Source organism: Myotis daubentonii, chromosome 19, assembly GCF_963259705.1.
Source record: "Myotis daubentonii chromosome 19, mMyoDau2.1, whole genome shotgun sequence".
Taxonomy (NCBI): Eukaryota; Metazoa; Chordata; class Mammalia; order Chiroptera; family Vespertilionidae; genus Myotis; species Myotis daubentonii.
The window spans coordinates 11,697,361-11,725,297 of NC_081858.1; the positions used below are offsets into that span (position 1 = coordinate 11,697,361).

The 27,937-nt window shown below is 38.5% G+C and overlaps 1 protein-coding gene across 2 annotated transcripts in view; it reads right to left on the reverse strand.

Annotated features, from left to right (window-relative positions):
- The window catches only part of ATP2A2 (ATPase sarcoplasmic/endoplasmic reticulum Ca2+ transporting 2), a 58,452-nt gene that overhangs the window by 10,190 nt on the left and 20,325 nt on the right, over nt 1–27,937 (reverse strand). For both annotated transcript variants that reach the window (XR_009450127.1, XM_059676754.1), the window contains exons 6-11: nt 10,908–10,988; nt 8,660–8,745; nt 6,610–7,074; nt 1,913–2,001; nt 1,285–1,387; nt 335–466 (exon numbers count right to left, since the gene is read on the reverse strand). Coding sequence is in view for 1 of the 2 variants with exons in the window: in XM_059676754.1 (XP_059532737.1) it covers nt 335–466; nt 1,285–1,387; nt 1,913–2,001; nt 6,610–7,074; nt 8,660–8,745; nt 10,908–10,988 (956 nt within the window). In the remaining variant the exon portion in view is untranslated. The remainder of the gene's footprint in view (nt 1–334; nt 467–1,284; nt 1,388–1,912; nt 2,002–6,609; nt 7,075–8,659; nt 8,746–10,907; nt 10,989–27,937) is intronic.

A 27,937-nucleotide genomic window follows, 5' to 3' on the forward strand; every position in this document is an offset into this window, starting at 1 on the left:
GGGCTGGAGAATTTGGGAGGGTTTATTTTGAATTATATTTAACAGGTTCAGGATTATTTCATTCTTCTTGTGCCAGTTTTAGACAGTTGTGTTCATTCACAGCACTGTGGGAAAAGGCAGACCTTATGGGCACAGATGGTTGCATGTGGAAATTATCTATTGATTATACTTTTATTTTCTTCAGTCAGACCATTTTACCTGAAAGTGAATATGGGAAAGAAGATATTGCAAGTTTGAGGAGGTAAGAGAGATAATTACTTGCCTACAATAAGAGAGTAAATATGTGGTATAAGCGATGGGCAGCATGAATAATATACCAAGTTCTAACACTGACCGAGTTGCAGGCATTTGCTCGTTCTACTTTAGAAAGACCCTTCAATTCAGTATCAAATACATTCATCTTCTCTACCAGGCAAGTGAGAGCAGTCTCTGTAGCTTCTCCAACTTTTTCATACGCACCCTTTGCCTGTATTGGTAAAAGACATAGAAAGTACAAAAAGGGAAAGTAGTAAACAATTTGTCTTTAATACAATGGGATTTAATACAATGGAGATTTTTCCATATGAGGACAACCTGTCCTCCACTACATCATTATTCTGTGGGCCACTTTCATCCTACTCTGGAGCATGTTCCAGATAATTAAAAATATAATTCAAAGCAAAGGTGTGCATCTTATCTTATTCTATTAATTAGGTTTTTTATTTCCCTTAATGATAAGAAGCCACTAGTTACAGTATTAACTCATATAAAGTTTTTAAATAGTATTTGTAATTCCATGTCATTACTTTTCTACAGAGTTTATATTCTGTTTCCAATGGCTTGCCTTTTAGAAACCAAAGGATTTATCTATTTATAATTCAAAAGAAAGGAAAAAAGGTTTTCCGATAGTTATCAAAACAACCCTTTAAACCTCAGCTTGTCCTCAGGATAGAACACTACCATCTTTAAAAGCGAGATCAACACCCTATACATTCAGGAAAACATTTTCTAGCCTGGGTTTTATTCATTTATAGCACCAAACTATTAACAGATGAGAACATCATGTACACAAAAACTCTTGGTTAAGTAACTGCAATGCTCAGTCACAGGACATATGAAAGGCTCTCAGCTTTCTTTGGCTCAGTCATGCCGACTCTGATAGAGATAGAATCTTGAATGGAAAAGGAAATAAAATCAGGAACCCTTACTTTCGAAAGGGAGGAAGGAAGGCTGGATTTTCATCCACCCACCCCACCCTTTACTAGGAACAGTCAGGTCTAGTTTCTCATTTCTGAGGAGCCTTACCTCATTGTAATCCAAAGCAGAGTCATTACAAAGGGCACAAATTGTTGCCAGTTCTACAAGACCATCATATTGATGACATTTCACTGGTTTATCATCTTTATACCTGTCAAAAGAAAAAACACTCCTAGAGCACAGTGTAGTTATCTCTGTTGACCTTTATTTTCTTAGTTCATGAAATTCCTCCACCACTGGTACCAATAAAGAACAAACAAGCCCCACGTAAAAATTTAGGCTTCAAATGGGAGCTCAATAGATAAAATAAATAGGTCATTGGCTTCTAACTTGTGTTTTTTCTTTCAAAGTGTACAAAAATTGTCCTGGCCGGGTAGCTCAGTTGGTTAGAGCATCCCGATATACCAAGGCTGTGGGTTCAATCCCCAGTCAGGGCAAATAACAAGAAGCAACCAATGAGTATGAAAAATCAATGTGTTTTTTTCTCTCTCTCTGAAATAAAAATAACAAAAACTGGGCAAAGGTATTTTTTTAAGTGTACAAAAATGTTCTACTCTAATAACTGATGCCACGAGCCACATTCAGAAAGCTGTCAACTTTTCTAGACATACTGCAAGTCTATAAAAGTACCAAACTGGCATAAAGTATCCTTTAACTGATAGGAGGGTTTACTCACACTTCTCCAACAGGTGCATATGTTGATCCACTTATGGTAAATTCATTCAGGGAACAAGTATCACCTTCAACTTTGTCCAGAATGAACATCTATAGAAAAAAAAAAAGCACTAAGTATTTAAAGGGTACAAAAAATGCTAGGAAAAAAACACACATACTCTTTGCTAAGACAAAAAATCTTTAAGAAAGCAATTTTAATGAAACGAACTGAACATCAGAAGTATTGTCCCTTATTCCAACTAGAGACCGTTTAAGATGGCCTCCCTCACCCCTCTAACAACCTGAGAAACAGCATACTGAGGTGCTGAATAAAAACATAGTAAGCAGCAGTGACACCAAAGACACCCCACATGAAACCTGAGTTACAAGGACCATGGGTCAGCAGGGCTCTAGAACGCTCAGAATTCCAAATGGCTGGCTGAGAAGGTGTGTATTAGGTAATCCTGCCTTAGAGCTAAGGACAAAAGCTTGTGAAGAAAACACATTTCAGAGTTGCATCAACATTCCCTGAGTAAAGTAAGACAAATTGTGTCTCTGCTCCTTTCCACTTATTTTTATTATGGTAATAGCTCATTTTCCATGAAGCTGCATAACTATATGTGTACAGTAAGGAGCCTGCAGAGCTGAATGAACTTATGTTACCAAGACAATACAGACAGAAGCATGCTTAGGAAAGAATTCTTAATCGTATAGATTAGTAAGGTGACAAAGGCTAGTTTTTTTTTCCTGAAAATGTTTTACTGCTTTTTAGAGACAGGGGAAGGGAGAAGGGGAGAGAAAGAGAAACACTGAACATCAACTGGCTGCTGCCTACATGGCCCCTCACCAGGGATAGAGCCTGAAACCTGGGCATGTGCCAACAGGGAATCAAACCAGCAACCTTTAGGTTCATGGACAACGCCCAACCAGCTGAGCCACACCAGCCAGGGCCAAAAGCTAGTTTCTTAAAGTTGCGGTTTTAAAAATTTGCTTTCAGAAGCCCAGTTTGGAAGACTAAGATTCAGATATGTGTTTTCATTGCAGACTGAAACTGTACAACCTCTAAAAAAAAGGGGGGGGGGTGAGGGGGGACAAAAACACACAAAGTGATACTTCAACTATATCATGCCAAAATATTTCTGAAATATGAACAAGAATATGATCAAACCAGTTCCAATAAGGAACTGTAAACTCACTGAAAAGAGAATCATGTCATGCTTTTTATGTATGTATGTTAATCCTCACATGCGGATATTTTTCCCCATTGATTTTTAGAGTGCAAGGGAGGGAGGGAGGGAGGGAGGGAGGGAGGGAGGGAGGGGAGAAACATCAATGTGAGACACATTGATTGGTTGCCTCCCACCCTGACAGGGCCAGAGATCCAGTCTGCAACCCAGGTATGTGCCCTTGACTGCGAATTGAACCCATGACGTGCTGATTTTAAAAAAAAATTTTTTTTGGCCTTACAAGATTTGCTTGTTATGTAGCACATTTAAATTTCAAAAAACTTCATTTCAAAAATATATTAAGAATTAAATCAACCTTGGAACTGAACTAAAACCGTGAGTAAAACATACAAATCAAAAGAATATAATTAGAGTTAAACCTGTGAGGACTCCTGATAAAAGGCTTTAGTTCAAACACACATATCAGCATTTCAAATGAGGAAGATTCATTTCCAAGGTCACATGCAGCAAGGTCAAAATTTTTTTTAAGCAGATAAACACCTAAAAAAGGCTCTTTCCGAAGATGTTTGACATTTTATAGAATAGGGAACAAAGGACCAAACTGGTTAAAGGATGTGCTCAAGGTTACACAATTATTGAGTGGAAGAGAGAGGATCAGGTTTAACTACCAGTCTTTCCTATAAGAAAATCCAACTCACCCCCTCAGTATTAAAAGTTGTGTGACCCTCAGACATGTCACAGCTTCTCAGAGCCTTAGTTTTCTTTTTTTTTTTTTAAATATATTTTTATTCATTCCAGAGAGGAAGGGAGAGGGATAGAAACATCAATGATGAGAGAGAATCATTGATTGGCTGCCTCCTGCATGCCCCCCACTGGGGATCAAGCCCACAACCTGGGCATGTGCCCTTGACCAGAATTGAAGGTCAGTTGCGGGCCAACGCTCTATCCACTGAGCTAACCCAGCTAGGGCAGTTTTCTAACCTCTTGAACAGAATTCCCATGATTCAAATCAAGTCACAAGTGAAAAATACAGTAAATGCACTAAGCAACAGCAAAGCACATTGGCAGTACTATTATTAAACACTGCCATTTCTTTAACGATGCTATTTATAAAAAGTGAAACTCTGGGTCTATACCAGTCCAAAATAGTCTAAGACATTCAGAATTCTGCTGCCCATTAACTCAATCTAAATGCCCTTTGGTATTTTAGATTTTAAGCAAGTAAACCATTTAGGAACTGCATGATGAAAGCATTCCTAAGTCAAGGGTAGTTATGCAATCCACTGCAAGAAACCTCCTTATAGAATACTGATTAGCGCCAGTTTTTTGTGCTGAGGTAGAACAGAACAAAGAGGCAGGCTGTTTCTTTAATAGAAGAAAACATTTTAAATCAAATCACTTAAGGGAAAATAAAAGCACCAAAAAAAATTTGTTATGGACTCTATTTTATACTTAGTTTGAAATCTGATTTGCTGCCAAAACTTTAAAACCAAAAAAATTTAAAAGTTACAACTGCACACTGCTTACTTTTATGGATAGAAAGGTCTATTATGAGGAATCTAAAGCTTTCAGGCTAAGTTTAAAGTTTGCTGGGAGGAATACTAAACAGGTAACATGAAATTTCTCTCCCCCAAATAATCAGCGTTTAGCCAACTTGCTTTTGGCCTATTTGTCCAAACTTTTCTGGTTCCAAGGAATGAGAACTTAGGTAGCTCAAACTCTGCATCTACTAGGGGAACCCCAAACTAGGACATCTCAATCTGTTTTAAACACCTGCCCATTAATTCTAAATCTGGGTTTGGACTTCAGAAAGAGTTGTGGATATCTGTATCTAAAAATCATCATCAATTTAAATTTGGAGCGGGCTCAATGCCCCGTAGGGGGCATGCAGGAGGCAGCCGGACCATGACTCTCTCTCATCATGGATGTTTCTCTCGCTCTTTCTCCCTCTCTGAAATCAATAAAAATATTTAAAAAAAAAATAAATTTGGCAAGATAAAGATTCAGAGGGTTTAACTGTATTAAAACAAAAACAATTTCCAATGCTAAAGAAACATTTTTCAAAACCTGGACCTAAGACCAAGAGGATGACCACATGTCCTTCCTTTCAGTGTCACTCAGAGGCATTACCTAACGGGCCCACTCAAAGATTCCTTGTTCTAGAAAAATTAACAGTGTTTCACTAAGCTATTTATTAATTAAGACCTCAAATTATGTAAAGTTGTAGATTTGTGTCCTGTAGAAAATATAACCTAGTAGTTTTATTGCCCCATAGAATATTAACCAGTTTTTATAATCCAACATAGCAATTCTATTCTAATCTTGAGCACTTCCTCAAATGCTCTTGGTAAATCGTTTGGCCATCTTACTGATTCCTTCATTAATTTAACGAGACAGACAGAATCTTTGACATGTGTGCACTAAATATTTGTCTTTTGGAAAATTATACTTTCACTTCTACAAAATTGTTTATATAAAATTTATGAGGACTGAATTATATGAAAGTATTTCATTCAGCCATATCATTATATTTCTTTAGTTCTTATTTTCCGAAGAGCAGGTTTGAACAATTTTTTTACCCAAGTGATGGTGAGACAACCTAAAAAATGAAGGATAAAAGAGAACAAAGTCAATGAAAGGCAATTATTTACTTTTTAAGAAGAAAACCTGCTGAAACTGGTTTGGCTCAGTGGATAGAGCATCGGCCTGCGGACTGAAAGGTCCCAGGTTCGATTCCGGTCAAGGGCATGTACCTGGGTTGCAGGCACATCCCCGGTGGGGGATGTGCAGGAGGCGACTGATCGATGGTTCTCTCTCATCGATGTTTCTGACTCTCTCTCTCCCTTCCTCTCTGTAAAAAATCAAAAAAAAAATAAAATATATATATAAAAAAAGAAAACCTGTCTCATTCAATGTGTGATGGAAATATCAATTAGAATTTTAAGTAGGTAGCCCTAACAGGCTTGGCTCAGTGGATAAAGCGTCAGCCTGTGGACTGAAGGTCTCGGGTTTGATTCCGGCCAAGGGCACAGGCCTGGGTTACGGCTCGATCCCCAGTGGGGGTGTGTGCAGGAGGCAGCCAATCAATGATTCTCATCATTGATGTTTCTATCTCTCCTTCTCTCTTCCTCTCTGAAACCAATAAATATATATATTTTTTAAAAGAATTTCAAGTAGGTAGGTAACTAGCTACTTTATAGAATGCTCTTCCTTTGAAGCTTATCTGTTAACATACATATACTTAAGGACAGAGGAGCAGGGAAATACATTGACATTTAGACTGCCTATAGTTATTTCTTTAATACAAGTACATCAGCCATACAGATATATCCTTTATTTCATGAAATAGTTTTAGAAATTAAGTGATTAATTCCTCTGAAGTATTAGAAATCACCTTGGGCTCACATAACCCAATCTGTTTAAAGCACATAAAAAGGTATCAAGTTATAAATAAAGATTTGATGGCACGGGGGACATATTCTTAGGATGAATAAACAATAACAGGAAAGGTTCTTAAATTACTCCGACTTACCCTGCAGACTGACATCTGGTTTGTTGTAAGTGTACCAGTCTTGTCTGAGCAGATCACAGAAGTACAGCCAAGGGTTTCCACGGAAGGGAGGCTTCGAACAATGGCATTTTTCTTTGCCATTCTGCGAGTTCCGAGGGCCAGGCAGGTGGTGATGACAGCAGGCAAGCCTTCAGGAATGGCTGCTACAGCCAGGGCCACTGCAATTTTAAAGTAGTAAATAGCACCTCTGATCCAGGAGCCTCCGTGAACTGGGTCATTGAAGTGCCCAATGTTTATCATCCAAACTGCGATGCAAATAAGGGAGATGACTTTGGAAAGCTGTTCCCCAAACTCATCTAGTTTTTGCTGGAGCGGTGTTCTCTCCTGTTCCGTTGCCACCATTTCATCCCGGATCTTGCCAATTTCAGTGAAAACTCCAGTTGCCACCACCACTCCCATGGCTTTGCCAGCAGCAATGTTTGTACCCTAGGACAGAAACAGAGGAGAATTGGGTTACAATATTAACAACATCCCCAACTTAAATGCTGACTAGTGAACTCGGATTCATGTGGATCTTGACTACAGAACCAGCCATCCAACTTTGCTAATGAGCAGTAACTCATGCAGGCAGCGTGATACATTTCTCCCTGATGCTCATTTCATGTGGTACCTTCTCCCCAGAGCAGCTCTACACTGACCCACCTGGATCTCTATTCACAGCACTGAACCTGGCTTGCAGACTAGCTTTGGACTGGAGCAGGGGTCTAACCACTCTGAGTTCTCAATTATTTCAAACTCCATATAGTTCTAAACCCTTAGCATTCTCCACCTCTGGCTCCAACTCAACCACCCCTACGTTCACCACCAATTATAAGGGCAACTATTACCATGCCTACCTTGACAACTTCCACTCCACACTGGCATTCCAAAATCAGTGAACTCAAGTATGAGAGCTGTCTCCCCACCCTACTAAATTCCTAGTGTTGGAATGATACAGCTCCATTATTTTCATTGTAACTCGAGAGTACTTTACTTACTTTGAAATAGTATTTCAAATTCCAAACAAACTCTATAAATTTCCCAGCTTTTTATTTTGGAAAAAAATATATATTTTTTTCTTTTTAAGAAAGCGTGAAGGGCGGGGCAGACAGAGCGAGAGAAACATCGATGTGAGAGAGATACAGCGATTGGCTGCTTCCCTCACATCCCGACCAGGGCTGGGGATAGAGCCTATAACCAAGGTACATGCCCCTAACTGGAATTGAACCCAGGACCCTTCAGTCCAAGGGCCAATGCTCTATCCACTAAGCCAACCTGACTAGGGCTATTTTGAAAATATTTAGCAGAAAAACTGAACTAACACAATGAACAGCCATTTGACTTTTCACCCAGACTCACTCATTATTAATGGTTGCCACATTTGTTTCTCTCTAAACACACACCTTTTTATTGTGAATTCATACAGATACCATCACATCATCTTTAAAAACATCCTTTTTATTGTCTTTTCCAAATAAATCTACTTTTCTACTAGGTTTAAAGATAGAGAGTTTAAAGATATCTGACCTGATCTTTTAATTTTAATTCTCAAAAACTTGCCAGTTTAGTTCTGGCTGGTGTGGCTCAGTTGGTGAGTGTCATCCCGTGCACCGAAGGGTGGCAGGTTCAATTCCTGGTCTGGGCACATAACCAGGTTGTGGGTTCAAACCCTGGTCAGGGCGCATATGGGAAGTAACCAATAGATGTCTCTCTCCCTCCCTTACTCTCTCTCTAGAATAAATAAAGAACATATTCTCAGGTGAGAATTGAAAAAAGTCTTGCCAATTAAAACAAGACACATATAGGTCACATATCCCACCATTACATAGTCTTGATATTTTCTGACAGCTGAGATTGACCACAGACTGTGATTATGCTTTGGAATAATAGCCAACAATTTCTAAAATATGACCACTGAAGGTAGGCAGTGGGAAAAAAATAACATCAGCAGACTTAAAACTCTGAGAATGTCTTAAAAATAAACAAAAAAAAGACCCAAAGAAACGAATGAAAAAATTGATAAAGTACTTACAGAAAAGAGCATGTTCTTCTTATCTTGGTTGACAGCCCGTGGGTCAGGGACAGGGTCAGTGTGCTTGATGACAGAGACAGATTCACCTAAGCATGTGCAGACACAGAGGGATGATTAGATCTGTACAATCTACGCCTGGAACCTGGGAACCCTCATCCACTCCTGCCACTGCCTCTCTCAAGAAAAGGGATAAAAGACCCAATTCATTCAAACGAGGTAAACTAGTAAAATTTAGTAATAGAAATTAATTTCAGAGCAATGTCAGGATTAAAATATATATCATTTCAAAATAAAGGAAGTGAATTTTGAAGTAAAATCCCAACCAATGACCTTTATTTTCTGGAGTAACTATATACACACACTCCAATACCTTTTTTTTTTTTTTAAGGTGAAAGTATATTTACTTTTAGTGGATTGAACAAACTGTGCATACATTATGAATAATGAGGATCATCTACTGGGAAACCTATTGTTGTTCAGTAATGTCAGAGAAGGGAAAACACTTTTTTAGAAATATTTGCATGTACTAAACCAGAGTGTTGTATTTCAATAAAATAAAGCTGAAAAATAGCAATCAGCAGTTGCAATAAAAAAAGCACATGGTAGCCCTCGGCAGTGTGCTCAGTGGTTAGAATGTCAGCCCACACACCAAAGGGTCGTGGGTTCAATTCCCGGTAGGGGACACGTACTTGGGTTGTAGGTTCAATCCCCAATGGGGTTGGGGCATGTGCAGGAGGCAACCAGTAGATGTGTCTCTCTCCCCATCCTGCCCTCCTTTCCACTCTCTCTAAAATCAATGGGAAAAATATCCTGGGATGAGGATTAAAAAAAAAAGAAAGCACAAATGTCTTGCTGAATTTGGTTTCAGCTTTACTTAATAGTACTTATAAAATATATAATCAGGTTCCATTTGAGTGAAATATATCTCCAATTGTTCATTCAAATGGCAGGTATTAAACTCCATATCAATATTTGATTAAAAAAAAAATCTGATTCCTCAACCTAGCCTAAAACTATAGTGTAAGTATTCAACAAAAAATTACATTCAAGAAAGTATGATGTTTTAAAATGGTAATTATTTCTGTAGGCACACCATGAGAACTTCATACATACAACCTAATTTCCCAACATTTTATGGCTTAATCAGCTTCTAGCTTGTTGCTGCTAATAGAAGTTTTAGTAGTTCAGCTATTCATAAAGAAACAAAAAATACAGAACCCAGGTTACTTACATCACCACCTCTATGACATCAGTTGCTTTTCAAAACTGATCATCAGATAAATCTTGATAATCTTTGGATTTTATATTTATTCTCTATTTAATTCAGGTTAGCATTGTGTTTAAGTTAATCTTCTAACCACCTCACTTCCGGTTAATATGCCCTCCACCCTCCTCTGTGCCTTTAGCAAACAAAAATGGGAAAATGTTCAAAACAATCCCAAATCTAAGTGTGCAAACTAGGCTGTAAAACATTCACTATTTTGGGGGTGTTAACTTCTGTTAATTGTACATTTGATTATTGTAAAGTATGTTAGATGCTAGATTAGCATTCATAGAATGAAAAAAAATTATAGTTCTAGAGCTCTTTTTACCAGCCTGGAAAAAGAAGACTAAATAAATAATTGAGCCCTAGCTAATTTGGCTCAATGGATAAAGTGTCGGCTTGCGGACCAAAGGGTCTTGGGTTCAATTACAATCAAGGGCATGTACCTTGGTTGCAGGCTCCTCCCTGGCCTGGGTTGAGGCTCATGCAGGAGGCAACCAATTGATGTGTTTCTCTTACATCGATGTTTCTCTCTCTTTCCTGCTCTCCCCAACTCTCCCTAAAAATCAATGGAAAAAATATCCTCAGGTGAGGATTAACCACAAAAAAATAAAAGTAATTGAACCACTTTCCACAAAACAGATAACACTTCTACTGTTAGATTAACCTCTTTTAATGAGTGAATTTGTAACCTTATAAAAACATTATGGTGATTTTTGGTGAAAACTAATTTTTTATAAAATTAAAAGACAGAGGCCTTATAAGATGAAAGCCAAGTTAGTTTGTTTTTTTTTTTTTAAATCATACCTTTAAGCCCCATATATTGGCAACAAGTCTAACAGATAAAGCTTTAAGAAATAAATAGCTTAATGAGAATGAAGATAGGATATCATAAAGGAAGAGTGGGGCAAGAGTTGACGCTATTAGCATGGTATCCAAGAGAGGCATCAGAAATTCAATGGCCTTCTAATACATGACACTTACCTGTGAGAATTGACTGATCAACTCTTAGAGTAGTAGATTTGATGGAAGTTAACCTTATATCAGCAGGAACTTTGTCACCAACTAATTGGGGAGAAAAAAAGCAGCTAAAATAAGCAACCTTTGCAATCATGTTACATAGAGATAAATGTCTCTAAACGCAATTTTTAAAGGAAATAGCCGGTATACAGCACAAATATATAAAAATCTGTTAAAATAAGCAAGATAGTTTACTTATCCTAGGGTAAATAAAAACATTTACTGATAAATATAAGATTTGAATTACACAAGAAGGAAAAGAATAAACAGTGCCCAGAACTGTGTTCAAAATACTGGACTGCACATCAGTACCAAAGCAACTGAACAATAAAAATAAACGCACAACAGCTTTCCCTGAGTTTCTGAAAGGTAACTAAGGTAGTTTTGGAGGTCTTACACAAGGACAGTAAAAAAAATTAGAATAAGTAAGTACAGTAGCCTCTGGACCTGCATATGGTACTTTAAAGTCCAATATTCATTTTCCAGATTTACCCCACACACTGATTGTAACTGTCACTGGTTATATGCAATCTGCAAAAATAGCCATTCTGTCCAAGAAGATTTATTGCATTTGTTAAACCTTAAACTTAGTTGTCCCGTTTACTACACATCCCCCCACCCCTACTCCTGCATTTCAGAGCTTTTACATTCAGGGAGAGTATAATTTGCTTTTTAAACTCCAGTTCTAAAACAACCCTAGGGCCCAGGTAAGAAATGTGGTTACAAGGCAGCACAAAGACTGCCAACATATAATCTCAAGAGGCAAAGATCATCCTTGCATTTGACTGCAGGGACACATTAAGTTCAGGTAAAATTGCTGCTGGAAATGCTTATGCAACAAATAGCAATATTCAAACTGAATAAGCCAGAACCTTTCATTTTAATAATACTTCTGTTCATGCTATAAAAAACTAACCATATCCTAAACCTCAGTGACCATTAACAGCTAAAATGCCCCATCAAGATGAAAATTTTAAACCAACATAAACATTTTTTTGTTATTTCTTGTTATCATAATTAATTTTATCCTGTATGACTCTGAACATGAAAAGAATACGAGTTCAATGATGAGCGTATGATCCTAAATGGAAAATTTACTTGAAAAATGTTCCTTTGAAATCTGTGGAAATTTACATCACAATCTTATGTAAACAATTTCATATGAGAGCCCTAGCTCTTATTCTCATAAATCTGTCACATTTAAGGCCGGCAAATCTAATATTCAAATTGAGGATAAACAACAACAGGACCCAAAAGTACAAGATAGTACTTTGTTTCAGTGGAAGCTCAAAGAATTTGAAATGGATGGAAAATGTAGTTTTAAGGCAATAAATCCCAAGGTTAAATTTCTATTTTGGGTAACTCAGTCAACATATTAAGCTATTAGTTTAAGGTGGATTCAACATTATATACTAGGTGTACTAGTTAATAATGTGGATTTTTTCAATAGATGGGAGTTACACATATGTTGATATATATGCGATTTGATATGCTATTTTGTTGTATTGACAGCAAGCTTCAAAACTTCAAATGTTAAATTTGCTGAAGGTGTTAATTCATTACTTTATTGTGAAAAGTTATCGTATACTTCGGGAAGCTTATGGTGAACATGCTCCATCTCAAGACACTTGTGAACGCTGGTTTAAACGCTTTAAAAGTGATGATTTATGTGAAAGACAACGTTCAGGTGAACCGAAAAAGTTTGAAGACCAACAATTACAAGCATTATTGGGTGAAAATGCGTGTCAAACTCAGAAACAACTTGAACATTAAACATTGCTCAGCAAACAATTTCCGATCATATACAAGCAATGGGAAAAATTTTAAAGGAAGGAAAATGGGTGCCACATCAACTGAACGAAAAGACAAATGGAAAACTGAAAAGTCATCAGTAAAATGTTGCTTCAACGGCAACGAAAGAAAGTCTTTTTTTCATCGACTTGTGACTGGTGATAAAAAGTGGATTTATTTTGAGAATCCCAAATGCACAAAATCATGGGTTGATCCAGGTCAACCATCAACATCAACTGCAAGGCCAAATCACTTCAGAAAGAAGACAATGCTGTGTTTGGTGGGATCAGGAAGGTGTGGTGTATTATGAGCTTCTAAATCTAAAACCAGGTGAAACTGTTAATACTGATTGCTACTGACTACAAATAATCAATCTGAACCCACGCTTTGATTGTGAAACAACCAGAATGTGCCAGAAGACAGGGCAAAGTAATTTTGCTTCATGATGACGCACCATCACACACACTGCAAAACCAGTTAAAGACATGTTAAAAGATCTTGCCTGGAAGTACTAACCCGCCTGCCGCATTCACCAGACCTTGCTCCTTCAGATTACCACTTGTTCCTATCAATGGCACATGCACTTTCTAAGCAGCATTTCAAAACTTACGAAGAAGTGGAAAACTGGGTCTCTGAATGGTTTGCCTCAAAACAAGAAAAGTTCTATTGGGGTGGTATCCACAAATTACCTGAAAGATGGGGGAAATGTGTAGCTAGCAATGGACATTACTTTGAATAAAGCACTTTTGATGTTTCTCTTGAAATTATCGTGTTTTCTTTGATTACAAAATCTGCCATTATTAACCGGTACATCTAGTAGATGCAGCATTAAAAATTATACTTACACTGGTATTATAAAGAAACCAACTAATCTTCCTCTATAGGTCCATTTTTAAAAAATATATTTTTATTGATTTCAGAGAGGAACAGAGAGGGGGAGAGAGAGAGAAGCATCAATGATGAGAGAGTATCATTGATCAGCTGCCTCCAGCACGCTCCATACTGGGGATCGAGCCCACAACCAGGGCATATGTCCTGACTGGGGATCCAACTGCAACCTCCTGGTTCATAGGTCGAAGCTCAGCCACTGAGCCACGCTGGCCAGGCCTCTATAGGTCCATTTTAATAACATGAAGGCTGTCTCTTTGTTGCACAGAAATTACATTGATACACATTTAATTGTTGGCCAAATATCAGGAATGCCTCAAATGTCAAATGCTAGTAAAACAAATGACCTAGGAAGCCCTTAAAAAAAACTAACCTCTATGCTTCTTCCATCTTACAACAGCCATTCTAAATGGGAGGCAATATTTAAGAATTAAAAGAAAAAGATGATCTGGAGGCCTTTTATAAACTACAGAACCTCAAGACCTGCTCTTCAAGAGTCTAGTTCAATGCATATTGTGCGAGGTCCAAGAATCCACATTATAAAAAGTTTTCCAAACACACTATAAAATTAATATAAGAAAACAAAACCAAGTAAAACTGGGGTCATAGATCCTATGAAAGGCTTGTTTAGAACAACCTTTACTATGTGCTGTTTTTCATGTGCCAACTATGCCAGTTCTAGGACAAGAAGACCCAAAGCACCCAACACTTGGACAATATACATTACAGTTTTATTTACATTTCTCATTCTGTTGGAAACAGATCTCTTTGTGGACAGGTACTAAAGAAGCATAAATCCAAACTGGTCATAGAAACCTGTAATATTCTAGTATTCTCTTAGCTAGGAAACCCCCCCCCCCCAAAAAAAAAAAGAAAAAGAAAAACCCCCATATCATCTTGACCAGCCCATGTCCTTATTTTAGATGAGAAATTAAAGTTAAGAAGTAAAAGGAGTCTTGCCTAAGGCGCCTCAATTAATGAAAGACTTTCTTTAACTTGCTGTGTAACTCTGCTTCATGATTTTATAAGAGTCTATTTAGGTTTGAATCTATCAGGAAGTAGGTTCTCTACAGAAGTAAAATATCCATGAAAGTAAAGATTCAACGAATACTTTCCAAATTAAGGCATAATTTTCCTTTGTCTGCAGGCTTCTGTGAATTTCAGACAAAGGGTTTTGTGCATGAGTAGGCAGTGCTGTTCTGATGATTATATCCAGTGCTATTTCCCCAATGGGGCAAATCAATGTCCTTAGGGCAAGTGGTAGTGGAAAATTCTTACTCTTGCCAAGGAGATGTTCTGCAATTTTTTCCTCCAGAACCTTTCTTCTCTGTCTCTTGGGTTCAACAGTGTAATAAAATAATAAATTCTGTTACAAGCCTTCCATTTGTTTAACATTTGACACTTTTCAAACTCAGCTCTTGGCTTCTTAAGTCCTTAGATCTTTAACCTGCTATCACAATAGAGAGAGAACCACTTTGGACAAAATCTTCAATGTATACTTTATGCTAGGTTACCAAGAATGCAAGTAAAAGTTAAAGGAAATTATTACTTGGCCACATTCTAGAATTGAACACAAACTTTATCTTAAAATCTAGGAAGGAGTGTTTATAAGCCATGATACTTAAACGTTGTTTATAACTATGTCGAAAATAAATACTGATGTTTGTTAAAATCAGTAGAAAAGGCCTTTTTATAAATTGGCTTTATGTAAGAAAAAAATCTAATTTGGTAGCAAATTCCAAAGTTATTCAAATCTTTTCTAAACGAAAACTATTTATATAAGATTAGAAATTACCTTCTAAATACCACTATTGTTTTTTAGTTTAAACGGGTCCCAGAAAAGTCAAGTCATAATAAAATTAACCTAAAATACTTAAACAGCCGAAACCGGTTTGGCTCAGTGAATAGAGCATCGGCCTGCGGACTGAAAGGTCCCAGGTTCGATTCCGGTCAAGGGCATGTACCTGGGTTGTGGGCATATCCCCAGTAGGAGATGTGCAGGAGGCAGCTGATCGATGTTTCTCTCCCATCGATGTTTCTAACTCTATCTCTCTCCCTTCCTCTCTGTAAAAAATCAATAAAAATATATTTAAAAAAAAATACTTAAACATTTAACTATGACTCAAACATTTTCACTGTTTCCAATGTGAGCCATAAATTTTGCAGGCACACAGAGTGAATGAAATCCTTTACTTGAGAAGCCCTACTTGCTTACTTGAAACTATTTCTAGGCCTCAACATGAGCAGGGAAGGAACATTACAAATTGCCATAGTATATATTAAGTTTGCTCCCAATCTAGGTTTTTTGTGGGGATTGGAGGGGCACTATCTATGATGAGACTCATTTTTAAAAAAAAATATATTTTATTGATTTTTTACAGAGAGGAAGGGACAGAGATAGAGAGTCAGAAACATCGATGAGAGAGAAACATCGATCAGCTGCCTCCTGCACATCTCCTACTGGGGATGTGCCCGCAACCCAGGTACATGCCCTTGACCGGAATCGAACCTGGGACCTTTCAGTCCTCAAGCCGACGCTCTATCCACTGAGCCAAACCGGTTTCGGCATGAGACTCATTTTTTAAAAAACCCACTATGTGCCCTAACCGGTTTGGCTCAGTGGATAGAGCATCGGCCTGCGGACTCAAGGGTCCCAGGTTCGATTCTGGTCAAGGGCATGTACCTTGGTTGCGGGTACATCCGCAGTAGGGAGTGTGCAGGAAGCAGCTGATGGATGTTTCTCTCTCATGGATGTTTCTGACTCTCTATCCTTCTCCCTTCCTCTCTGTAAAAAAATCAATAAAATACATTTAAAAAAAACAAAACCCCACAATGTGATATCATAATCTTGTTTAAAATTGTTCAATAGCTTCTTCTTAATTACTATACTTAAAATAAAAACAAAGTGCTACTAAAATTGGCATGGGCCCTGAGCAAGGATGGCATGCAAATTCGTGAAGTGTTCTATATTTTGTTAAAGAAAATTTAAAAAAGCCCTAGCCGGCTTGGCTCAGTGGATAGAGCGTCAGCCTGCGGACTGAAGGGTCCTGGGTTTGATTCCGGCCAAGGGCACATGCCCAGGTTGTGGGCTCAGTTCCCAGTAGGGGTGTGCAGGAGGCAGCCGATCAGTGATTCTCTCTCATCGTTGATGTTTCTATTTCTCTCTCCTTCTCCCTTTCTCTCTGAAGTCAATGAAGAAATATATTAAAAACTTTTTTTAAAGAAATGTTTAGTTTCTGAACTGGGCTGGTTCAACCCCTTTTGAAGCAACCTGTTGGTCCCCTTCTCATTATATTGGTGCTGAACTTAGTGTGGACACCCAATCGGCATAGCGCACCGTAATCCAGAACTCCTGGGCTCAAGCGCTCTTCCTGCCTCAGCTCCACCCCGCCCCCACTCCAAAGCTGGGACTACAGACATGTGCCAACATGCCTGGTTGAAGTTTATTATCTTAACCATGGTTTATAACAACCATCGTGACTCAACTGCAGCTTACTTCTTTAACACTCTCCCTTCTCCTCTAAGCTTCAAGCATAATGTTCTTCAGTTCCTCAGAGTTCTGAGTCTTCACATACCTCTTCTCCTCCAAATAGCAAAGCTTTCCATGTATTTCAAGGTTAGGTTGGTATCCCTTACAATGTGCCCTCAGAGAGGAGTCCTGTCCTTTCCTTTGCGAATATTCAGCACACTGCATGTCTTCCCCACTAGACCAAAAGCTCCACGAAGGCAGTCATCAGTCATCACTGACTTCCTAGCCCCCAGCACTGTGCTGGCACACAATGGATGCCAAAAAAAATATTTGTCACCCTAGATGGTTTGGGCTTAGTGGATAAAGCGTTGGCCTGCGGACTAAAGGGGTACCGGATTCTATTCCGGTCAAAGGCACATGCCGGGGTAGCAGCTCGATCCCCAGTAGGGGGCATGCAGGAGGCAGCCAATCAATGATTCTCTCAGATCATTGATGTTTCTATCTCTCTCCCCCTCTCACTTCCTCTCTGAAATCAATAAATATATTAAAAAATATATTTTGCCAATTAATGAAGTACATACTCGCAAATATTATTTCTTTTAATAAACAAGCATCAGAGACTTGTGCTAATGATCAATTTGAAGAATGTCACAAAGCCAAAGGACTTGTATGCATGCATATAAGCCTAACCAATGGACACAGACAACAGGGGGGTGAGGGCATGAGTCAGGGGGTAGGGGGGCAATGGGGGAATAAGTACACATATGTAATACCTTAATCAATAAAGAAGAAGAAAAAAGAATATCACAAAGCTAGGAATAATGTAAAAAATTTAGGAGCCAAAGAGATTTCAGACTCAGTTTAGCTGAATGAGGTTTAATAGTGATTGCTGCTAAAATTATATATTTAGACTAAAAAGGATTAGAGATGTAGGGAGAAAGAGCAGGTGTGAGAAAGCCTCTGGCAACCTTAACTGCCCTTCCAGCTAAAGCCCAAGAAGTATCCTTAGGCTGTAAGAACAGAAGAAAAGTGTCCAGAATATCAACCAGACTCTATTTATATAACTGCATTCAAGTCTGGGCACCAAAGAAAGCCATCAAAATAGTAAAGCGTCTGAAAATAATTACATGAAAAACTGAAAGAGCTAATAAAACTAACTTGGAAATAAAGGGTGATGAATTTGCCTCCAACTAACAATAAGCCATCAGACTTCCATGTGGCTGCAAATTGAAAAACTAATGTACAAAACAGACAAGTAGCCCTGACCGGTTTGGCTCAGTGGATAGAGCGTCAGCCTGCGGACCAAAGGGTCCTGGGTTCGATTCCGGTCAAGGGCATGTACCTTGGTTGCAGGCATATCCCCAGTGGGGGGTGTGCAGGAGGCAGCTGATCGATGTTTCTCTCTCATTGAGGTTTCTGACTCTCTATCCCTCTCCCTTTCTCTCTGTAAAAAATCAATAAAATATATTTAAAAAACAACAAAAAACACAGACAAGTATATTTTAGTTCCTTATATGGACTATCCTATATAATAAAAGCCTAATATGCAAATCGACCGAATGGCAGAACGACCAGTATAACAACCAGTCACTATGATGCACACTGACCACCAGGGGGAAGACACTCAATGTAGGAGCTGCCCCCAGCTCGCAGGCCCCGGGCCAGCCAAGGTGGGTGTCAGCAGGGGCCCCCCAGTTGCCCCACTGGTCACCCCACAAATTGGCTCTAATCTCCAGCCAGGCTTAGGGACCTTACCCATGCATGAATTTCATGCATCGGGTCTCTAGTTTTATAATAAATATGAATAAAAATGGCATAGCTGGTCCTAAGTAGGCAAGTTACCAGTTACTAAGGTGTAAGATAACCACTCATTAGATGCTGTAGAGGCAACCCATCAATCACTAAGCAGGGTTAGAATATAGAAGATCTGGTATATCCACCAATGTAATTTCTTTATTACCAAAGTAAAGCATGCTTTTAAAAGGTGAAAACCCAGCCATCACTCCCCTCATCCAATAAACATCAAACTGATAATATTGATCTTCCAGACCTTTCTCTACAGATAACACTTATTTATTAAAACATCATTGAAGCCCTAGCCAGTTTGGCTCAGTGGATAGAGCATCAGCCTGTGGACTGAGGGTTCCTGGGTTTGATTCCCAGTCAAGGGCACATGCCCAGGTTGCGAGCTTGATCCCCAATGTGGGGAGTGCAGGAGGCAGCCGATCAGTAATTCTCTCCCATCATTGATGTTTCTCTCTCTCTCTCTTCCTCTCCCTTCCTCTCTGAAATGAATAAAAATACATATTTTTAAAAATCGTTGAAATAAAAATCACAGTATATATTAATGTAAAAACCCTTTTACATTATTATATACTTATATGTCTCATTCTTTTTAATGGCTGCACAGTAATAATACCCATTAAAATTTGGAGAATGCTTATTCTATACCAAGTGCTGCTGCAAGAGCTTTATAGGTTACTCTTAATCTTCACAACTTCAAAGGTGTTATCTTTATTCCCAGTTTACACTAGAGGAAAACAAGGCACAGAAAACAAACTTGTTCAAGGTCAGTGTTTCATAGTTCATAGCCATACTACAGATTAGTCACCACTTTCATGACCATCTAAGTGTTTATAATTTTTATTATTATGTTATATGGTGACCATCTCTGGGCACTTAGATTACTTCTGGAGAATAGATTCATAGGAGCAGAATTTTCCTACAAGTGTACACTTCCACCAAATTTCTATCCCTGTCATTTACCCATATTTTCCATCCTGTATTTTTCTTTTTTTTTTTTTTAAATATATTTTATTGATTTTTTACAGAGAGGTAGGGAGAGGGATAGAGAGTTAGAAACATTGATGAGAGAGAAACATGGATCAGCTGCCTCCTGCACATCCCCTACTGGGGATGTGCCCGCAACCAAGGTACATGCCCTTGACTGGAATCGAACCTGGGACCCTTGAGTCCGCAGGCTGATGCTCTATCCACTGAGCCAAACCAGTTAGGGCCTGTATTTTTCTGAGCACTGCTACCACCAAGCACTTTTTCAAAATTCTCTTATCTTCAAAATAAAGATTTTACATTTTTACAATAAAATCTGGTGTCTTGGTGCTTTTGTGTAACACTTAGGAAACGTGTTCCCTATATATATATATATATATATATATCACATGGTTTCTTCTAATTTTTCCAAAATGTTAATCATAGTGGCAAGGATGAAAGGGTTGGCACTTAACTGGTGCTGTAACCACCACTGAGTCATGGGGAGTGGGGAGGAGGGGATTACAGGAAATTAGGAAATGCTGGCTGCATGAAATTCAGGTTATGTTTCAAGATCAACTGGTCCATCATGATCTCATGGTCGGGGAGACCTTCTCGAGTTCCTCATGGTACTTAATGTCTTAGCTACGCTGATAGTGCTGAATGAAGATCTCAAAACTCTCTGCTTCTGATATGTCCACACTGATTTCTGTTTTAGACCATTGGCTCTTCAGCTCATATACAAGTTCTTAAGAACTTACATCTCTTTGTAAAACAGAGACATAACTTACAGGAATGACTAAATAATGATTTCTCTATCATTTAGATACAGATGTCGCAGTTCTACATCTCTAACAAGTCCTGTTCTTCCATCCTTCTCATTGTGAAACAACTCCATATGGGGAAAAGGCAAGAGAACCTGCTCACCTCCTTCTTTTGCCATATACCTTTGCTTCTACTTCTCATCAATGTGTATCATTTCAGGAACTGGTAAAAACTGTTTAGTGTTTTCAGCAACACGATGTAAATCACTTAACCAGACTATATAGTTTACTTAATTACACTGTTTAACCTGTACTTCATTTCCCACAATTTTATTGAGATATAAATTAACCACAATAGTTTAGTGAACAAAAATAAATACAGAGGCAGAGCAGCATTGAACAGACTGTCAAACTACAGCGGGAAGGCCGGGGAGGGTTGGTGGTGGTGGTGGGGGGGGGGGGGGGGTGGTGGTAAGAGATCAACCGAAGGATTTGTATGCATGCATGTAAGCATAACCAATGGACACAAGACACTGGGGGGTAGGGGAGGCCGGGGGAATGTCAAGGAGGAGGGGGGAAAAAAGGAAACATATGTAATACTCTTTGTAATACTTTAAGCAATAAAAAAAAAAATAGCTATGGTATACAACACGACTTGACGTATGTATATATTGCAAAATGATTATAGCTGGCCCTCAAAAATAACAGGTTTTTTTCAACATCGTTTTGTTGCAACGTTGATGGGGGAGGAGTCAATCCGCGGCCGGGGCCACTGTCTATGTGGAGTTTACACGTTCTCCCCTTGTCTGCAGCGATTTTCTCCAGGTCCTCCGATTTCCTCCCACATCCCAAAGATGTACACATTAGGTGAATTGGCCTATCTAAACTGTCCCAGTCTGAAAAGATGTGAGTGCACTCTGAGATAGAAGAGCCTCCTGTCAAAAATTGGTTCTCTCCTTTGCACCCTGAGAACCTAAAATGAAGTGAGTGGGTTGGAAAATAATGATCATTTGTTTTTATGAATTTTTCTTAAATGTATTCTATACCACAGTTCACATTTATTTCAATGTTTCATACTAGAAGTGTTCTTGAGCCTTTATTTAGAAGTTTGGTGATTTAAAAAAAAGTTTTTATTAATTTCAAAGAGAGAAAGGGAGAGGGAAAGAAGGAAAGAAACATCAATGATGAGAATTACTGCATGGCCCCTAGTGGGGCTTGAGCTTGCAACCGGGCATGCAGGAGGCAACCAATTGATGCGTTTCTCTTATATTGGTATTTCTGTCTTTCCCTCTCTCTTCCACTCTCTATCTTGGGTGAGGACTAAAAAAAAAAAAAAAAAAAGAAGTGGAATTGCTGGGTCATACGGTATACTTCATTTTTAAAAACTAAACAGACTCCTAGGGAGAAAGGCAATGAAACTCGTAAAATTGCATATAAGATTTTGAATGTGTCTTGGAGTTTATATATTTCATTAATTCTCAAAGGAACTGTGATCAGACAGAAAGACAAATAATTAAGAGCTACTTCTCTAGAGCTTTGCCTTCTCAAAATATGGTCCACTTTGGGAGCTTGGTATAAATCCAGATAGTCAGACCCCACTCAAGACTTACAGAATCAAAATCTACACTTCAACAAATCCCCGTGCACATAAAGTTAGAGAACAAGTGCTTTAGGTAGCTGGCCAAAATTGAAGGCCTGTTTTTGTTAGTTTGTTGTAAAAACAGCCCTTGAGCCCAGCTGGTGCGGTTCAGTGGACTGAGTGTCATCCCATGGACCGAGAGGTCCAGGGTTTGATTCCCAGTAAGGGCACATGTTCGGGTTGCGGGCTAGATCCCTAGTAGGGGGCATGCAGGAGGCAGACGGTCAATGATTCTCTCTCATCATTGATGTTTGTTTTTCTCTCTCCCTCCCTCTCCCTTCCTCTCTTAAATCAATAAAAATTAAAAAAAAAAAAAATAAGGTTTTGCCATTCCTAGCACTAGCCAGTTTGGCTCGGTGGATAGAAAGTTGGCCTGTGGATTGAAGGGTCCTTGGTTTGATTCCAGTCAAAGGCCCGTACCTCAGTTGCAGGCTCCTCCCTAACCGGGGCCTCGTGCAGGAGGCAACCAATCAACATGACTCTCTCACATCGATATTTCTCTTTGTCTTTCCCTCTCTCCTCCATTCTCTCTAAAAATAAATGGAAAAATATCCTTGGGTGAGGATTAACCAAAAATAAATAAATTAATTAATTAATTTAAAAAAGAAAAGTAGATTATGCCATTCCTATCACTTACATAATCTTAAACTAGGATTCCCTCCAGAGTATACAACAGGACAGAAGTCATCTGAGGATATTTATATACTTGTGCTATTCGTCAACTCTGGGTTACCAAGATACATGAAGTTTGCTTCAAACAGTCCTTAAAAGAGTGGCTTTGAGAAGTCAATAAATAATCCCCTACCCCTGGGGCATATACTGAAACCTCCAAAATTCTAAATTTAACACTTTATGATATCAGAAGCTTGATTTACTTTGATAACATTAGCAGATAATACAGAAAGTTTAAAAACACTGATGTTCGTTTCTCAAAAAATTACACCCGATTTTACTACTATGGTTTCCATCCATCCATCCATCCAGACAAACATTTCCCTGGTATTAAGATAACAAAATTACTGTGGCTTCAGAAAACAAAAATGTGGGTAACTTTCTCCATATTTTTATTTGCCAAATCAATTTTATTTGGCTCCTATATTCTAGATACTTCTAAGGTTTTACCTAAGCATCTGCTATGCATGCTTACACAATGTCTCCTTAGAAAGGTTATTAGCTAGTATAGCAATCTAAAATTTCATTTCCTTAACTCCCTACATCTCCTCCTCAAAACACCACTTAGTCCAGTCTAGCCTTCAGAAAGTTCAGCAGAACCCAGAACCATCTTATCGTGTCTTCCTAAAGCTTGCAAAAAGGACTTTATTACCTGAAGTTAGGAGATGATCTTTACATCCAAAAATTACCATAAAAAGATCTCTTTCTGAAAGTATTAAAATAGCAGCTCCAAACTTGCTTTCATCTTCAAAACAGTTCACAAAATTCTCGTGTTTCAATCCATCACAGAGAACATGCCACACTTAATTTCATAATTTAAATAAAAGTATAAAAGTTACCATGTCTAAAAGCACAATTCAAGCTATTTATCCAGGCTACGTAGAGTAAAACTGACAAGAAATAATTTAGATCTACATTTAGAATTGAAGTTCATTTCTATAGTTTCCCAGAACTGAATTATTGAGCTAAATGCCAAATTGCAGGGTCAGATTACTAATCCTAAGAAAAGCAGAAGTTAATAAACCCCAACATGTATAGTCTTAAGTCTTCATAAAATAAACACCTCACAATATGTTTTTCCAAAATGTTCCATATAATTCACTGTAAGTGCCTTAGGGTTGGGAATCTTACCCAATTCAATGATCCACCAGGCCTACTAATCCAGCAAAACTGTCATTTCTAATTTGGATATAAATATACAGTCACCACAAAACATCACCAAAACAGACCAAATAAGAGTGCACTGACAACTTAAAAATTAAAATTATGACCAGGTTTCTTCAACATGATAAAGGGTGTCTATGAAACAAACAGCCAACATCACACTTCGTGGTAGAAGACTGAATGCTTTCCTCTACAACCAGGAACAAGATAAGAATGTCTACTCTTGCCACTTTTATTCAACACTAGAGGCCCGGTGCATGGATTTGTCCAGGGCATGTCCGGTCCATCTCACCCAGTCCCAATCGGGGCGATGGGGGCCGTCTTGCCCAGTCCTGATCAGGGCCAATAACGGCCAGCCAGCCGGGGAGGGACCATGGGAGGCTGGCCAGCTGGGGAGAGACCACGGGAGGGCGCCAGGGCATGTCCGGCCTGTCTCGCCCAGTCCCGATTAGCCAGACCCCAGCAGCAAGCTAACCTACCGGTCAGATGTCTGCCCCGCCAGTGCACATCATAGCAACCGGTCGAACGAACAATCGGACGCTTAGCATATTAGGCTTTTATTATATAGGATTCTAAATTTTGGAGATTTTAGCGAAGGCACTTAGACAAGAAAAAGAGAGAAAAGGCATCTTGATTAGAAAGATATAAAAAATGTTTGCACATGACATGAACTTCTATATAGAAAATCTTAAGGAACCCCTAAAAAGCTATTAAAAACTAGTAAGGGTCAAGGCAAGACTGCAAGGTATAAGATTAATATAAAAAAAATCAATTGTATTTCTGTGTACTAACAAAGAACAATTTGAAAATGAAAATAAAAAACAAATTCAATTACAAAAGGTTCCCCCCAAAAAACAACAAAATACTTAGGAAAAAACTTAACAAAAAGAAATACAAGCCCTAACCGGTTTGGCTCAGTGGCTAGTGTTGGCCTGTGGATTCAGAGGTCCCAGGTTCGATTCCGGTCAAGGGCATGTACCTTGGTTGCAGGCACATCTCCAGTAGGAGGTGTGCACGAGGCAGCTGATCGATGTTTCTCTCCCATCGATGTTTCTAACTATCCCTTTCCCTTCCTCTCTGTAAAAAAATCAATAGAATATATTTTAAAAAAAGAAAAAAGAAATACAAGACACTTGTACACTTGAAAACAACAGTGTACTCCTTATGGTATACTTTACATCTGTGATTATTTTGTAACTGCCAATTTATACTTTACAGTAAATATATTCAATTTGTACTTTGTAGTAAATATATAAGCTTCATATAAGGGATATAAACTCATCTTTCAATATTAAGCTCACTGGTTTTTTGTATATTAAAAGGGAGTGGTTGCCAGAAGCTGAAGGAAATGGGTAAAGGGAAATTACTATTTAACGGGGACAGAGCTGCAGTTTGGGAAGATGAGAAAGTTCTGGAGATGAATGGTGGTGATGGCTGAACAATAATGTGAATTTATTTAATGCCATGGAACCGGTATACTTAAAGATGGTTACAATGATAATTTTTACTATGTATATTCTACCACAGTATAAACAAATAAAATAAGGCATACTTCATATGATGGAAATCTTAGGTCACAAATATGAATACTATGCATTGGGAATGGAATTTCACAGTGGGCAACAAAAATCAGGTAGACCAGGGTTATCATCAAGCTTTACCACTATGTGATCTGTATATTGGGCACATTAATTCATACATTATACAAAATTTGCCTACCCTCCCCAAAAAGGCCAGAGAAGTTTGGTGGTATTGAAAAATGAATAGCAGTTAATGCCCAGGGAGTGGCATTAATATGAAATCATGGAAACAAGCAGGAGTTACACAATGCATGGTCTTTTAGAGAAAAGAATTTTGTATGTGAGGTGCAATAGGAGGCCACTGGAAGGTTTAGCAGGTTAATAAGTTACATGACCTTTAGAAAACCACTCTGGCTGCTGTGTGAAGAACGACTGGAAAACAACAAAGGAAGCCAGAGCCAAGTTAGAACACAATGGCAGTGTCAGTGTGAGGTGATGGTGAGACTGAGGAAACAGAAGTTCACAAATTTGGGTGTGTTTTGGAGACAAAATCAACTCGTCTTAGAGACAGAGAGTAAGAGAAAAGAATCAAGATGACTCCTAAGTTTCTCTCAGCTAGCTAGGTGGTTAGAATGACTTATTGAGATGGGAAAGAAATATTTGAATCACCACTGTTTAATAGAAGCTGGCCTTGTTTATTTCTTCAAAAGGGAAGATGGCTTGAGGATCAAGGTTACACTTTCCTCTGACGCCGTTTACCACTACATATCGACATTTCTGTACTTCATTTCCCATTAACCTGTACTTCATTTCCCACAATTTTATTGAGATATAAATTACTGATGCAAACTAAAGATAGATGCTTTGGGGGTAATTTCTCTAAGTTTTCAAATAGACTCACTACACTGAAATCCTCTAACTGCCATAAAAATTCTTAAATATTCTTGAGAGGCTGAAAAGTATATTACCAGATTAAGCTGGAGAAATGGAAAACATACAAAGTCAAACAATCCTGTACAAGTATTTAGGCAATGATATCTGCAACTGCACATAAAACATATATGCTTTTAAAAGACAAGCTATCTTTTTCCAATGTTTCCTTCCTCAGTTACTAGCACCATCACCCTCCAGTCACCTAAACTAGAAATTTGGCCAGTATCTTTTTTTTTTAAAATATATTTTATTGATTTTTCACAGAGAGAAAGGGAGAGGAGAGATAGAGAGTTGGAAACATCGATGAGAGAGAAACATCAACCAGCTGCCTCCTGCACACTTCCCACTGGGGATGTGCCCGCAACCTAGGTACATGCCCTTGACCGGAATCGAACCCGGGACCTTTCAGTCCGCAGGCCGACGCTCTATCCACTGAGCCAAACCGGTTTCGGCCGGCCAGTATCTTTGATTCTACATTCTACCCCCATATCCATTCAGTTATCAAAACCTGTTGCTTTGCGTCTAAATTTGAGGCTCGCTTTTCAACCTATACTTAATCATAATTCCATGATAGATTGGGTGTTAATAATTTGGGTTGAGACTGGTAAAAACTTTTACAGAGTGCCTCAGAGGATTCTGATGTGCCTTCCTGCATAAGAACTACTTTGCACAGGCTCAAAATCTTCCCATTATTCTTTTTAAAAAATATTTTCTATTGATTTCAGAAAGGAAGGGAGAGGCCCACAATCCTGGCCCATTAGGATGATGCTCCAACCAACTGAACTACCTGGCCAGGGCCATTCTGACCTACTTTCTATATTACTTCCAGAATTCCTCTATTTATATTTTTGCTATAAAATTCATTGTGACTCCAGCCGGCGTGGCTCAGTGATAGAGCGTAGATCTATGAACTAGGAGATCATGGTTTGATTCCTGATCAGGGCACATGCCCGGGCTGCAGAAGGCAGTCAATCAATGATTCTCTCTCATCATTGATGTTTTTGCCTCTCTCTCTCTCTCCCTTCCTCTCTGAAATCAATAAAAATAAATATTTTTTATTTATTAAAAAAAATATATATATATCCAGTGACAAATGGTAAAATTTGAGTAAGGTCTGAAGATTAGATGATAGTATTTTATCAATTTCCTGACTTTGACAATTTTACTGGACTCATATTAGAGAATGCCCTTGATTTTAAAAAATAAACACTCAAGCCCTGGCCAGTGTAGCTCAGTTGGTTGAGGGCTGTCCCCAGCACCAAGAGGTCACATGCATAGGTCTGGTGTGGGAGGCAACTGATCAATGTTTCTCTTGAACATCCCTCCCTCTCTCAAAATTAATTTTTTAAATATTTAAAAATAATAAACACTCAAATATTTAGGAG